The sequence below is a fragment of the Eumetopias jubatus genome, unplaced genomic scaffold (genome assembly GCF_037043125.1).
Source record: "Eumetopias jubatus isolate StellerSeaLion01/CBP00866 unplaced genomic scaffold, mEumJub1_p1.0 scaffold_10, whole genome shotgun sequence".
Classification (NCBI taxonomy): domain Eukaryota; kingdom Metazoa; phylum Chordata; class Mammalia; order Carnivora; family Otariidae; genus Eumetopias; species Eumetopias jubatus.
Genome location: NW_028274816.1, coordinates 45,810,772 through 45,824,090, shown reverse-complemented (window position 1 = coordinate 45,824,090; position 13,319 = coordinate 45,810,772). Strand labels below are relative to the sequence as shown.

The window sequence follows — 13,319 nt, the reverse complement described above, 5'->3', positions numbered from 1 at the left end:
ATTTACCACAAAATAGGAGTTACATAATAGTACCTCCAAGTGGTGAAATTATAAAAAAAAAAGAAGAAGAAATTATAGGCAATTAAAAAGAAATCTTGCTTACTTGCACTTTATGATTTTTCAACTTTGAGCATGGACTGCTTACGTACATTTAAATGTTTGTTTAAACAATGTTGCAAATCTCTGGTAGCCTAGGACTGGAAGTAATAATTTAGTGGAGGTCATGACGGAGGAGACCAGAGGACTTCCTGAGACAGTTGGAAATTGGCAAACTTGGAATCACTCAGCCCCTTCTCCCAGATGAATGGTTTGGGGAGTCTGTCAGGATATGGCACAGGCTTATTCACATCTGCTAGGAAGACATTCAGCTCCTCCATAGGAAAGTGGACGTAGGCTTTTAGCTGTTTTTTATATAAGAGGAAATATAAGTAGCACACAGCTCTTGGGGGAAAATGTGATCCTTACTTGTAATAAAAGATGCTAATTAAGCCAATCTTGAGATACTGTTCTGTACTTACAAGGTCACCAAAAAAAAATTTTTTTTTTTTAATAGTTGTTGGTAGGAGTGTGGTTACATGTTAGTGGTGATTTCTAAGTCCTTTTTGGGTCTTTCAGAAGCACTGTGACTCAGATGCAGCATGGTAGGGGCCTAAGCATGCACACCCCCTGCCCTAGCAGCCCCTGTCCTGAGAGGTCACCAGCCTAACCCGTGCTGGACTCAGGGATTTTCTGTAGCAGCACTGAGCACCCTTTTCCTCTTCGGCCATGCCTCCTGGGCCTACCCACTGGAATAGCAAGACTGCAAAGCAGAAGCTTGCTAGAAAATAGAAAGTGCCAATCGGCTCATTCCTCTAAGCAGACGTTCATGGGCACCCAGCTGCCACGTGTCAGTACCACTCAAAGGGCGAAGCCAATTTGTAGGGCAGCACCCTGCAGGCTCCCCCAGGAGGTAGGCCCTCTACCTCCCACGTGGGTCAGTGATCACCCAGGTTCCTATGAAGAAGTTGAGATCCTCCCTACCCTCAGATGGTCTCTCTTAGGCCCACCCCTCATATATGTGGGCCCAGAATGGGAATATAAATGGGAGCCATATACTATTTGTCTGAATACTTAGAAATTAAGCCAACAATCTGTTAATGAAATGTGTTCACTCCTCCTGCCTTGACCTTTGTTATTATGGACTGAAAGTGAGGGGTTCAAAATCCTTAGACCCCCCAGATGTGGGGGAGCTGCTTTCATCCCACCTTACCTCTGCCCACCACAAGGGACTTCTGTGTATATACAGACACTGCTGTCTCCTTGCCCCTGCAAACTCCTTGCACCTGGGAGCCCCAAGGTCAGCCCCTCTAGTTGGGGTCCAAGGGTGGTACCGGCTGCTTCTGGCCTGCCCTGGGACTGTGGGCCAAAGTGTCCCAACCTTACCCTATCCTGGTATCCTAGACCTTAATTTATTGAAAGTGGCATCTTAATTTCTTTCTTTCTTTCTTTCTTTCTTTTTTTTTTTTTTTAAGACTTTATGTATTTATTTGTCAGAAAGGGAACACAAGCAGCGGGAGTGGCAGACAGAGGGAGAAGCAGGCTCCCAGCAGGGAGCCCGATGGGGGACTCAATCCCAGGACCCTGGGATCATGACCTGAGCCGAAGGCGGACGCTTACCGACTGAGCCACCCAGGCATCCCGAAAGTGCCATCTTAATTTCTAATCCTACCTTTAGGATGGGTTTTCCATGTGACTTATGGCAAGTTATTTAACTTTCTGGGTCGTATTTTTCCTTTCTGAAGGAAATCAAATGAAATCAAATTGTCATCCTGGCCTGCCTTAGAAGGAATACTCACCTTTGCTTTTTTAACTTTGGCATTTGAAATAATTTACAGTGTGTAGCAATTCATGTCCCATGTGGATATTAATCTAAATCATTCAACTTCAAATGATATCCCTCTTGGATGTAATGCCATGACATTTGGCTTGGCGAATGGAATTGTGTTTTCACATTATCCTTAATTTCTTTTTTTGTTTTGTTTTGTTTTTTGTTTTTTTTTTTAATTTAATTATGTTAATCACAATACATCATTAGTTTTTGATGTAGTGTTCCATGATTCATTGTTTGCGTATAACACCCAGTGCTCCATGCAGAACATGCCCTCTTTAATACCCATCACCAGGCTAACCTATCCTCCCACCCCCCTCCCCTCTAGAACCCTCAGTTTGTTTCTCAGAGTCCATAGTCTCTCATGGTTTGTCTCCCCCTCTGATTTCCCCACCTTCATTTTACCCTTCCTACTATCTTTTTTTTTTTAACATATAATGTATTATTTGTTTCAGAGGTACAGGTCTGTGATTCAACAGTCTTGCACAATTCACAGCTCTCACCATGGCACATACCCTCCCCAATGTCTATCACCCAGCCAACCCATCCCTCCCACCCCCCACCACTCCAGCAACCCTCAATTTGTTTTCTGAGATTAAGAATTCCTCGTATCAGTGAGATCATATGATACGTCTTTCTCTGATTGACTTATTTTGCTTAGCATAATACCCTCTAGTTCCATGCACGTCATTCTAAATGGCAAGACTTGGGGGTTTTTGATGGCTGCATAATATTCCATTATATATATATATATGTATATATACACACACATACACACACACTATATCTTCTTTATCCATTCATCTGTTCATGGACATCTTGGCTCTTTCCATAGTTTGGCTATTGTGGACATCGCTGCTATACACATTAGGGTGCACATACCCCTTCGGATCACTACATTTGTATCTTTGGGGTAAATACCCAGTGGTGCAATTGTTGGGTCATAGGGTAGCTCTATTTTCAACTTTTTGAGGAACCTCCATACTGTTTTCCAGAGTGGCTGTACCAGCTTGCATTCCCACCAACAGTGTAGGAGGGTTCCCCTTTCTCTACATCCTCACCAACATCCGTCATTTCCTGACTTGTTAATTTTAGCCATTCTGACTGGTGTGAGGTGATATCTCATTGGGGTTTTGATTTGGATTTCCCTGATGCCGAGCGATGTTGAGCACTTTTTCATGTGTCTGTTGGCCATTTGGATGTCTTCTTTGAAAAAATGTCTGTTCATGTCTTCTGTCCATTTCTTGATTGGATTATTTGTTCTTTGGGTGTTGAGTTTGATAAGTTCTTTATAGACTTTGGATACTAGCCCTTTATCTGATAAGTCATTTGCAAATATCTTCTCCCATTCTGTCGGTTGACTTTTGGTTTTGTTGACTGTTTCTTTTGCTGTGCAAAAGCTTTTTATCTTGATGAAATCCCAATAGTTCATTTTTGCCATTGCTTCCCTTGCCTTTGGCGATGTCTCTAGGAAGAAGTTGCTGCAGGTGAGGTCAAAGAGGTTGCTGCCTGTGTTCTCCTCTAGGATTTTGATGGACTCCTATCTCACATTTAGATCTTTCATCCATTTGGAGTCTATTTTTGTGTGTGGTGTAAGGAAATGGTCCAGTTTCATTCTTCTGCATGTGGCTGTCCAATTTTCCCAACACCATTTGTTGAAGAGACTGTCTTTTTTCCAGTGGACATTCTTTCCTGCTTTATCGAAGATTAGTTGACCATAGAGTTGAGGGTCCATTTCTGGGCTCTCTATTCTGTTCCATTGATCTATGTGTCTGTTTTTATGCCTGTCTTGATGATGACAGCTTTGTAATAGAGCTGGAAGTCCGGAATTGTGATGCCGCCAGCTTTGCTTTTCTTTTTCAACATTCCTCTGGCTATTCGGGGTCTCTTCTGGTTCCATACAAATTTTAGGATTATTTGTTCCATTTCTTTGAAAAAAGTAGATGGTATTTTGATAGGGGTTGCATTAAATGTGTAGATTGCTCTAGGTAGCACTGACATCTTCACAATATTTGTTCTTCCAATCCATGAGCATGGAATGTTTTTCCATTTCTTTGTGTCTTCCTCAATTTCTTTCATGAGTATTTTATAGTTTTCTGAGTACAGATTCTTTGCCTCTTTGGTTAGATTTATTCCTAGGTATCTTATGGTTTTGGGTGCAATTATAAATGGGATTGACTCCTTAATTTCTCTTTCTTCTGTCTTGTTGTTGGTGTATAGGAATGCCACTGATTTCTGTGCATTGATTTTATATCCTGTCACTTTACTGAATTCCTGTATGAGTTCTAGCAGTTTTGGGGTGGAGTCTTTTGGGTTTTCTACATAGAATATCATATCATCTGCAAAGAGGGAGAGTTTGACTTCTTCTTTGCCTATTCGAATGCCTTTGATTTCTTTTTGTTGTCTGATTGCTGTGGCTAGGACTTCTAATACTATATTGAATAGCAGTGGTGATAGTGGACATCCCTGCTGTGTTCCTGACCTTAGGGGAAAGCTCTCAGTTTTTCCCCATTGAGAATGATATTTGCTGTGGGTTTTTCATAGATGGCTTTTATGATATTGAGGTGTGTGCCCTCTATCCCTACACTCTGAAGAGTTTTAATCAAGAAAGGATGCTGTACTTTGTCAAATGCTTTTTCTGCATCTATTGAGAGGATCATATGGTTCTTGGTCTTTCTTTTTTTAATGTATTATATCACATTGATTTGTAGATGTTGAACCAACCTTGCAGCCCAGGAATAAATCCCACTTGGTTGTGGTGAATAATCCTTCTCATGTACTGTTGGATCCTATTGGCTAGTATTTTGGTGAGAATTTTTGCATCCATGTTCATCAGGGATATTGGTCTGTAATTCTCCTCTTTGACAGGGTCTTTGTCTGATTTTGGGATCAAGGTAATGCTGGCCTCATAAAATGAGTTTGGAAGTTTTCCTTCCATTTCTATTTTTTGGAACAATTTCAGAAGAATGGGTATTAATTCTTCTTTAAATGTTTGGTAGAATTCCCCTGGGAAGCCATCTGGCCCTGGGCTCTTGTTTGTTGGGAGATTTTTGATTACTGCTTCAATTTCCTTAGTGGTCATGGGTCTGTTCAGGTTTTCTGTTTCTTCCTGGTACAGTTTTGGTAGTTGATACATGTCTAGGAATGCATCCATTTCTTCCAGACTATCTAATTTGCTGGCATAGAGTTGCTCATAATATGTTCTTATTATTGTTTGTATTTCTTTGGCGTTGGTTGTGATCTCGCCTCTTTCATTCATGATTTTATTTATTTGGGTCATTTTTCTTTTTGATAAGTCTGGCCAGGGGTTTATCAATCTTATTAATTCTTTCAAAGAACCAGCTCGTAGTTTTGTTGATCTGTTTACTGTTGTTTTGGTTTCTATTTCATTGATTTCTGCTCTGATCTTTACTGTTTCTCTTCTCCTGCTGGTTAGGCTTTATTTGCTGTTCTTTCTCCAGCTCCTTTAGGTGTAGGGTTAGGTTGTGTATTTGAGACCTTTCTTGTTTCTTGAGAAAGGCATGTATTGCTATATACTTTCCTCTTAGGACCGCCTTTGCTGCATCCCAAAGGTTTTGAACAGTTGTGTTTTCATTTTCATTTGCTTCCATAAATTTTTTAAATTCTTCTTTAACTTCCTGGTTGACCCATTCATTCTTTAGTATGATGCTCTTTAGCCTCCATGTATTTGAGTTCTTTCTGACTTTCCTTTTGTGATTGAGTTCTAGTTTTAAAGCGTTGTTGTCTGAAAATATGCAGGGAATGATCCCAATCTTTTGGTGCCAGTTGAGACCTGATTTGTGACCTAGGATGTGATCAATTCTGGAGAATGTTCCATGGGCTCTAGAGAAGAATGTGTATTCTGTTGCTTTGCGATGGAATGTTCTGAATATATCTGTGAAGTCCATTTGTTCCGGTGTGTCATTTAAAGTCTTTTCCTTGTTGATCTTTTGCTTAGATGATCTGTCCATTTCAGTCAGGAGAGTGTTAAAGTCCCCTACTATTATGGTATTGTTGTCAATGTGTTTCTTTGATTTTGTCATTAATTGGCTTATATAATTGGCTGCTCCTGTGTTAGGGGCAAAGATATTTACAACTGTTAGATCTTCTTGTTGGATAGTCCTTTCAAGTATGATATAGTGTCCTTCCTCATCTCTTATTATAGTTTTTGGTTTAAAATCTAATTTGTCTGATATAAGGATTGCCACCCCAGTTTTCTTTTGATGTCCATTAGCATGGTAAACGGTTTTCCACCCCCTCACTTTCAATCTGGGGGTGTCCTTGGGTCTAAAACGAGTCTCTTGCAGACAGAATATTGATGGGTCTTGTTTTTTTATCCAATCTGATAGCCTGTGTCTTTTGATTGGAGCATTTAGCCCATTTACATTCAGGGTAACTATTGAAAGATATGAATTTAGTGCCATTGTATTGCCTGTAAGGTGACTGTTACTGTATATGGTCTGTGTTCCTTTCTGGTCTATGTTACTTTTAGGCTCTCTCTTTGCTTAGAGGACCCCTTTCAATATTTCTTGTAGGGCTGGTTTGGTGTTTGCAAATTCTTTTAGTTTTTGTTTGTCCTGGAAGCTTTTTATCTCTCCTATTTTCAGTGACGGCCTAGCTGGATATAGTAGTCTTGGCTGCATATTTTTCTCGTTTAGTGCTCTGAATATATCATGCCAGTCCTTTCTGGCCTGCCAGGTCTCTGTGGATAGGTCTGTTGCCAATCTAATGTTTCTACCATTGTAGGTTACAAACCTCTTGTCCCAAGCTGCTTTCAGGATTTTCTCTTTGTCTCTGAGACTTGTAAGTTTTACCATTAGATGTCAGAGTGTTGACCTATTTTTATTGATTTCACAGGGTTTCACTGTGCCTCCTGGATTTTGATGCCTATTTCCTTCCCCAGATTAGGGACGTTGTCTGCTATAATTTGCTCCAATATGCCTTCTGCCCCTCTCTCTCTTCTTCTGGGATCCCAATTATTCTCGTATTGTTTTGTCTTATGGTATCACTTATCTCTCGAATTCTGCCCTCGTGATCCAGTAGTTGTTTATCTCTCTTTTTCTCCGCTTCTTTATTCTCCATCATTTGGTCTTCTATATCACTAATTCTCTCTTCTGCCTCATTTATCCTAGCAGTTAGAGCCTCCATTTTTGATTGCACCTCATTAATAGCCTTTTTGATTTCAACTTGGTTAGATTTTAGTTCTTTTATTTTCCAGAAAGGGTTTCTCTAGTATCTTCCATGCTTTTTTCAAGCCCAGCTAGTATCTTTATAATCATCATTCTGAACTCTAGTTCTGACATCTTACTAATGTTGGTATTGATCAGGTCCCTGGCAGTCAGTACTGCCTCTTGTTCTATTTTTTGAGGTGAGTTTTTCCATCTTGTCCATTTTGTCCAGAGGAGAATAGATGAATGAGAGACCAAAATGCTAACAGGGTAACAACGACCCCAGAGAAATATACACTAAACAAATCAGAAGAGACCTGAAACCAGGGGAAAAGGAAGGGAAGGAAAAAAAAAAGAATATGATCAAATATGATCAGACTGGTAAATAGATCAGTGCCACACACTAGATTTTGGGTGTATTTTGGTCGTTAAAAGGACCTGTTAGAAGGTCTGTTAGAAGGCCTCCCAAAACTTAATTACTTATTTATTTATTTATTTATTTATTTTATTTTTTAAAGATTTTTATTTATTTATTTGACAGAGAGAGACAGAGTGAGAGAGGGAACACGAGCAGGGGGAGTGGGAGAGGAAGAATCAGGCTTCCTGCCAAGCAGGGAACCTGTTGCAGGGCTCGATCCCAGGACCCTGGGATCATGACCCGAGCTGAAGGCAGACACTTAATGACAGAGCCACCCAGGCGCTCTGCCTCCCAAAATTTAAAGAAAGAAAAACTTATGTATGTAGAAAAATAAGTGTAAATATGATGAAGGGATGGAATATGACTGTAAAGATGAAAAGTATAGAAGATTTTATAAAAGGAACTGATAAGAAGTTGGTTGAAAAAAGAAAGAAGAGAAATTTAAAAATGAAGGGAGAGAATGTGATCAGGCAGAAGACTAGAGCTAAGCCATGCACTAGAGATTTAGGGTATATTTTGGTCTGTTAGAAGAAACTGTATCCCAAAATTTTAAAGAGAGAACAACTTATGTGTGTATATATATATACCAAAAATAAGGTTAACTACAATGAACAGATAGAATATGACTCTAAAAATGAAAAATAAGATTTTTAAAAAAGCGATTGATAAGATGTTGGTTAAAAAAGGGAAAAAGAAAAATTCAAAAAAAAAAACAGTTTAAAAAAATTAACTTTGAAAGACGAAAGAATCATGGGAAAAAGCCATGAATTCTATGTGCAGTATCCCCCTAGCGCTGGAGTTCTGCCGTTCTTATTGATCGGTAAACTTGGTCTTGGCTGCCTGTTCTTGCTGATCTTCTGGGGGAGGGGCCTGTTGCCGTGGTTCCCAAATGTCTTTGCCGGAGGCGGAATTGCCCCACCCTAAGCAATCTGCTAGGGTTTGCTCTCGGGATTTTTTGTTCCCTGCAAGCTTTCCATACAGTTTTGGAGTACGAGAGTGAAAATGGTGGCCTCCCGATCTCTGCCCTGGAGGAGCCGAGAACTCGGCTCCCCGCTCCTTAGTGCGCCCCCAGAGAAAAGCAGTCAATCACTCCCGTCTCCCTGGTCCCCAGCCGCACTCCGTGCTCACCCGGCCTGTGACCGAGCGTTTCTATCTCTGGCACCCGACCCCGTGTGGAGTCTCCAAACCCAGCAGATCCCTGCGGTGCGCTCCCACACCGCTCCTCCCAGAGGAGGAAGGGGAGTCTCCCCGGGTCTGCTGCTTGTTGGGTCCCTACTGTAGGAGCAGTGGCTCGACTGTGCCGCGGATCATGGTTTATGGCAACCCCGAGCTGAGAGCCCACTCCTCGGCTCCGTCTCTGCAGCCAGCTAACCCCGCTCTGATACCTCGGAGCTCTGCTGCACTCAGGCACCCCCGGTCTTCTGTGACCCCGAGGATCCTGAGACCACACTGTCCCATGAGGGTTCCACCCCCCGCTTAGCCACTGGAGCAACGTCCCTCAGCGGAGCCGACTTCTAAAAGTTCCAATTTTGTGCTCTGCGGCTCTGTCACTTGCCGATGGAGGCCCCCTCCCCCGTCATCTATCCTCCTGAATATCGCCTCGCATTCACTTCTTCGCAAGTCCTACCTTCCAGTAAGTGGTCACTTTTCTGTTCAGAGAGTTGCTGCTATTCTTTTCTTCAGTCTCCTGTTGAGTTCGTAGGTGTTCAGAATGGTTTGATCCCTATCCAGCTGACTTCCTGGGACCAGACAAAATCCAGGTCTCCTACTCCTCCTCCATCGTGCTCCTCCCCTCCGTTATCCTTAATTTTGTAATTATTCAGGTAGTCGAGCTATACGTTTATTTGCATCTTTGCACTTGTTCCTTGGATACGATTGAAGGAATGCTATATCCCACAAGCATAGAGAAGTGTGCCGGAAGCCCTTACAGCACATTCCCCTTGTTTGGGGGGCTCGATCTTCTGTTGGTGCCCAGGAGGGGCACCCAGCCTGCCATTCTGGGTTCTTGCCCCTCCTCAGCTATTGGCCCAAGTTCTGTCCACATCTCTCACACAGGGAGTGGGGGGTAGGCAGGGTGGTGGGCTGGGAGGAGTGGCAGAATAGAGATTACTTGGGAGAATAATGTTCTTTGCAGAAGAATTATTATTTTAATTTTTCTTTTAAACCAAGAGTCCATTATTTTTCTTTTCACTTTTCTCCTTAGGCTAAATGTTTAGAAAGTGAGAAGCATGGAGTTCTCAACAAAATCATAGAAGGCAATATTCGCGTGGGAAGGTTAGAAGAAAAAATCAGGGTAAGTGGCCATTAGCCTCAGAGGTGCCATTTTCAAACAGAAACAGTGGCTTACTGGAGTCAGAGTTCTGTGTTTAAAAAAATGATTCATGTTGCATGTATGTATCACACTAGTCATCCACAGGGTAAAGCAGTATTGCTTATAGCACCAAGCCACTCATTAAATAAACCGACTTATCTGCACAATAAGATACCCTGCAGCTGTTTAAAAGAAAAAATATTGCTATGGAAAAATCTCCAGGCTCTATCCTGAAGTTAGCCCAACATTCGTTGGTTCAGGTAGAGAATAGGGTTGACCCTCTCCTCTCTAGCTTAATCCTAATTGCACCCTCCAGTTTCTCTGCCCAAGGAAACTATTGTCAGGGTACCAACTCTCCTACCCTAGGCCACCTCCCTCACCTGACCTCTCATCTCCCTGCCATCTGTGTTCTGACTACTGGCGTCCACTGCCTTACCAGCCAGACTGACTTCTTTGGAGCAGGAGCAGGGGTGCGGGCAGGCTAGAGGCCTGTGTGGGAGGCAGGGTTTTGAAGGGGAAGGTCTGTGAGGGCATGTAGCTCTAGCGTGGGGAATAAGATCAAGGACCTCTGTTGGATGATGATGAAAAGGGCCTGACACATGCAGAAATAGATTGATGACATTTACTATGTTGGGAAATTAACAAACTAAGACCAACGAAACATTGACTGGCTCTGTGTACTTAAGTGGGGTACTGGGTGAACAGCAAGCAGGTGTATGTATGTATGTATGTATGTAAATATGTTATGCCTTCGTTTTGTTTTAGGGAACATAAGTCCTAAATTATTTATTTTTTAAAAGTTAAATAAAATTTAACTTCCAATTGCTAAGAATTAGCAATTAACCTAATGCAAAGAATAGACTTTTTTCCCCCGATGTTTCATGAATATTGCCGAAATAACAGAAATATCAAGTTTTTGGAAGCCACACAGCCTATTCATTGTGAATTTTCAAGTGGTACAGACAGAGATGCTCCCTGAGGGGCTTTCTGGTTTCCAGTAGGGTCTGCCACATGCAACGTCCCTGAGCTACCCTTACCCTGTTCTGGATTCTGCCTGGGTCTGGGCCTTCCCCAGGGAAGATCACCGCCATCTAACTCAATTCAGAGAAGACTAGCGGACCCTCCAGCACATCACTGTTCTCATTTATAGTGGGCAGTAGCCTTTGAGGTGAGGGCTGTTCCCACCACAGGTCCAGTGAACTCATTCCTTCTGTGGGGCAGAGCATCTCCACTCCTGTTCCCAAATGTGGGCTTTTAGGCATGATGCTATTTGAAGAAAGAGTTGCTTTGCTAAAAGGAAAGTTGAAAATGCTGCATTCGTCCTCCACCCAGAACTCAGGGCAGCTGATCCTGTGGCTTCAGGTGGTGGGAATGATTTAATTGAACCAGATAGCTTTTGGAGTTGTGTTGACTTCTAAAATGTCATCAGAGATTCCTAGCAGACATCGTAGTTTTCTGGGAATTTTATTTCTGACAGTTTTAAAGTCAGTGAGGATATGGTAAGTTTAATCTTCAAGTACACTTAGTTGTTACAATCTAACTAGGTAGGATAAAGAAAAAGAAATCCATGTCTAGACAGGGGTGCCTGGGTGGCTTAGTCAGTTGAGTGTCCAACTCTTGGTTTCAGCTCAGGTTGTGATCTTGGGGTCATGGGATCAAGCCCCACATCAGGCTCCTCACTCAGCACTGAGTCTGCTTGTCCCTCTCCGTCTGCTCCCCCCAGCTTTCTCTCTCTCTCTCTCTCTCTCAAATAAATAAATAAAATCTTAAAAAAAAAAAAGATAAAGAAAACCTTGGATACCCAGGCAAAAGGCCAAGACATAAGAAAAAGAAAACCATGTTGGCATCACACTTCCCCACAGCAATACTGAATGCCAGCACTGCAATGCCTTCTATAAATATTTGAGGAAACAGTGCGAGCCAAGGATGTCTCCATCCAGCCAAACTACTCTTCAGACAGTTTTGACCATGTAAAAACTCTGGGCACAGTTTTTCCATAAATCTCACCTGAAGATTAATCAACTTGAGTTCAGCCAATCAAGAAACAATTGGGCAAATTTCAGAAAAGTAGTGAGCAAAAGATATATTTAATTGGGAACTAAGACTTCAGTGGGGCAGGGATAAGGCTGATGGAACAAAATGTAAATGTTTTTTGACAATGTGGAATTAATACAACTAAGTAAAAACTGATAGGTCAAGGAGGTAGGAAAGTAGAAAGTAGAACAAACTAGCTGATTGCTTCATATGTCATAACTAAGAGTTCCAAGGATATCATTTCAAGCTGAAAAATCAAGTAGGAGGAGCTTAAACATATTTAAGTAGGGCCAGAAAAGGTTGTTGTGAGCTAATATGTTATTTTTGATAAATGAGAGGACTAAGGACATGTAATATAAAGGCATGAGAATAAAAATCACCACAAGAATCAAGAGAGATCCATTCCTAAATAGTAGAATTACAACAGTGAAAAGAACAGAGAAAATGGATTACATTAAGTCTTGAAAAATGTGTGAAGATAAAACCAAGTAACAAAATTGAGACCAAACAAATATAAACGAGCTTAATTCACCCATTAAAAGAAAACATTGATAATGAAGCAAATGGTATTCCATGATAGAGCCAAGAGACAGTCTGAAACAAAGTGCATTAGAAAGCTGAAGAGTAAAAGAATAAGTAAAGATAATCAGATTTATGCAAACAAAAAGAAAGAAAGCAAATCTTTACATGTGCTGAGATGAAGTTCAGGCCAAAAGCACTAAATGAAACCAAAAAAAGGAGGAGCCTTCATGTTAAAGACTGAAATCAATAGTGTGTAGTAGCTACAAATATCTGTGCACTAAATAAACACAGCAAATCTATAAACTATAGGACATACAAAGGGAAATGGAAACATAGTAATAATAGGAGCTTTAATCTTCTCTTGGTCCAAGACAGATCAAGAAATTAAATAAAAGTAAGGATATAGAAGATTTAAGGTAATCTATAAGGTTTATTTATGTGTGTTTATATATATGTGTGTGTGTGTGTGTGTTTATACATATAACAATTGATTGATTGTAGATTGGCTCAAAAAATAGCCCCTAGAGTAGAAGTAAGGCACATTTGTTGACCAAAAAGATGAAAACCAGAAATTAATAAACAATCAGAAAGCAAAAAAATATTCTTTTACCTGGAAATGTAAAAACCATGAGGTAAACCCATTCTTGGGTCAGAGGGAATGTATAAACTGTCAGTTTCTAAGGGCGCCTGGGTGGCTCAGATGGTTAAGCGTCTGCCTTCGGCTCAGGTCATGATCCCAGGGTCCTGGGATCAAGTCCCGCATCAGGCTCCCTGCTCCTTAGGAGTCTGCTTCTCTCTCTCTCTCTCCCCCTCTGTCTCTCATGAATAAATAAATAAAATATTTAAAAAAAAATAAACTGTCAGTTTCTAAATAGAATTGATACACCAGTTAGAATGGCTAAAATTAACAAGACAGGAAACAACAAATGTTGTTAAGGAGGTGGAGAAAGGGGAGCCCTCTTACGCTGTTGGTGAGAATGCAAACTGGTGCAGCCACTC

At 41.2% G+C, this 13,319-nt stretch overlaps 1 protein-coding gene across 1 annotated transcript in view; it reads left to right on the top strand.

The window, feature by feature from the left end:
* CEP89 (centrosomal protein 89) overlaps positions 1-13,319 on the top strand; it is a 73,232-nt gene that overhangs the window by 53,276 nt on the left and 6,637 nt on the right. The window contains exon 17 of the mRNA XM_028123685.1: positions 9,657-9,746. Within this exon, the coding sequence (XP_027979486.1) occupies positions 9,657-9,746 (90 nt within the window). The remainder of the gene's footprint in view (positions 1-9,656; positions 9,747-13,319) is intronic.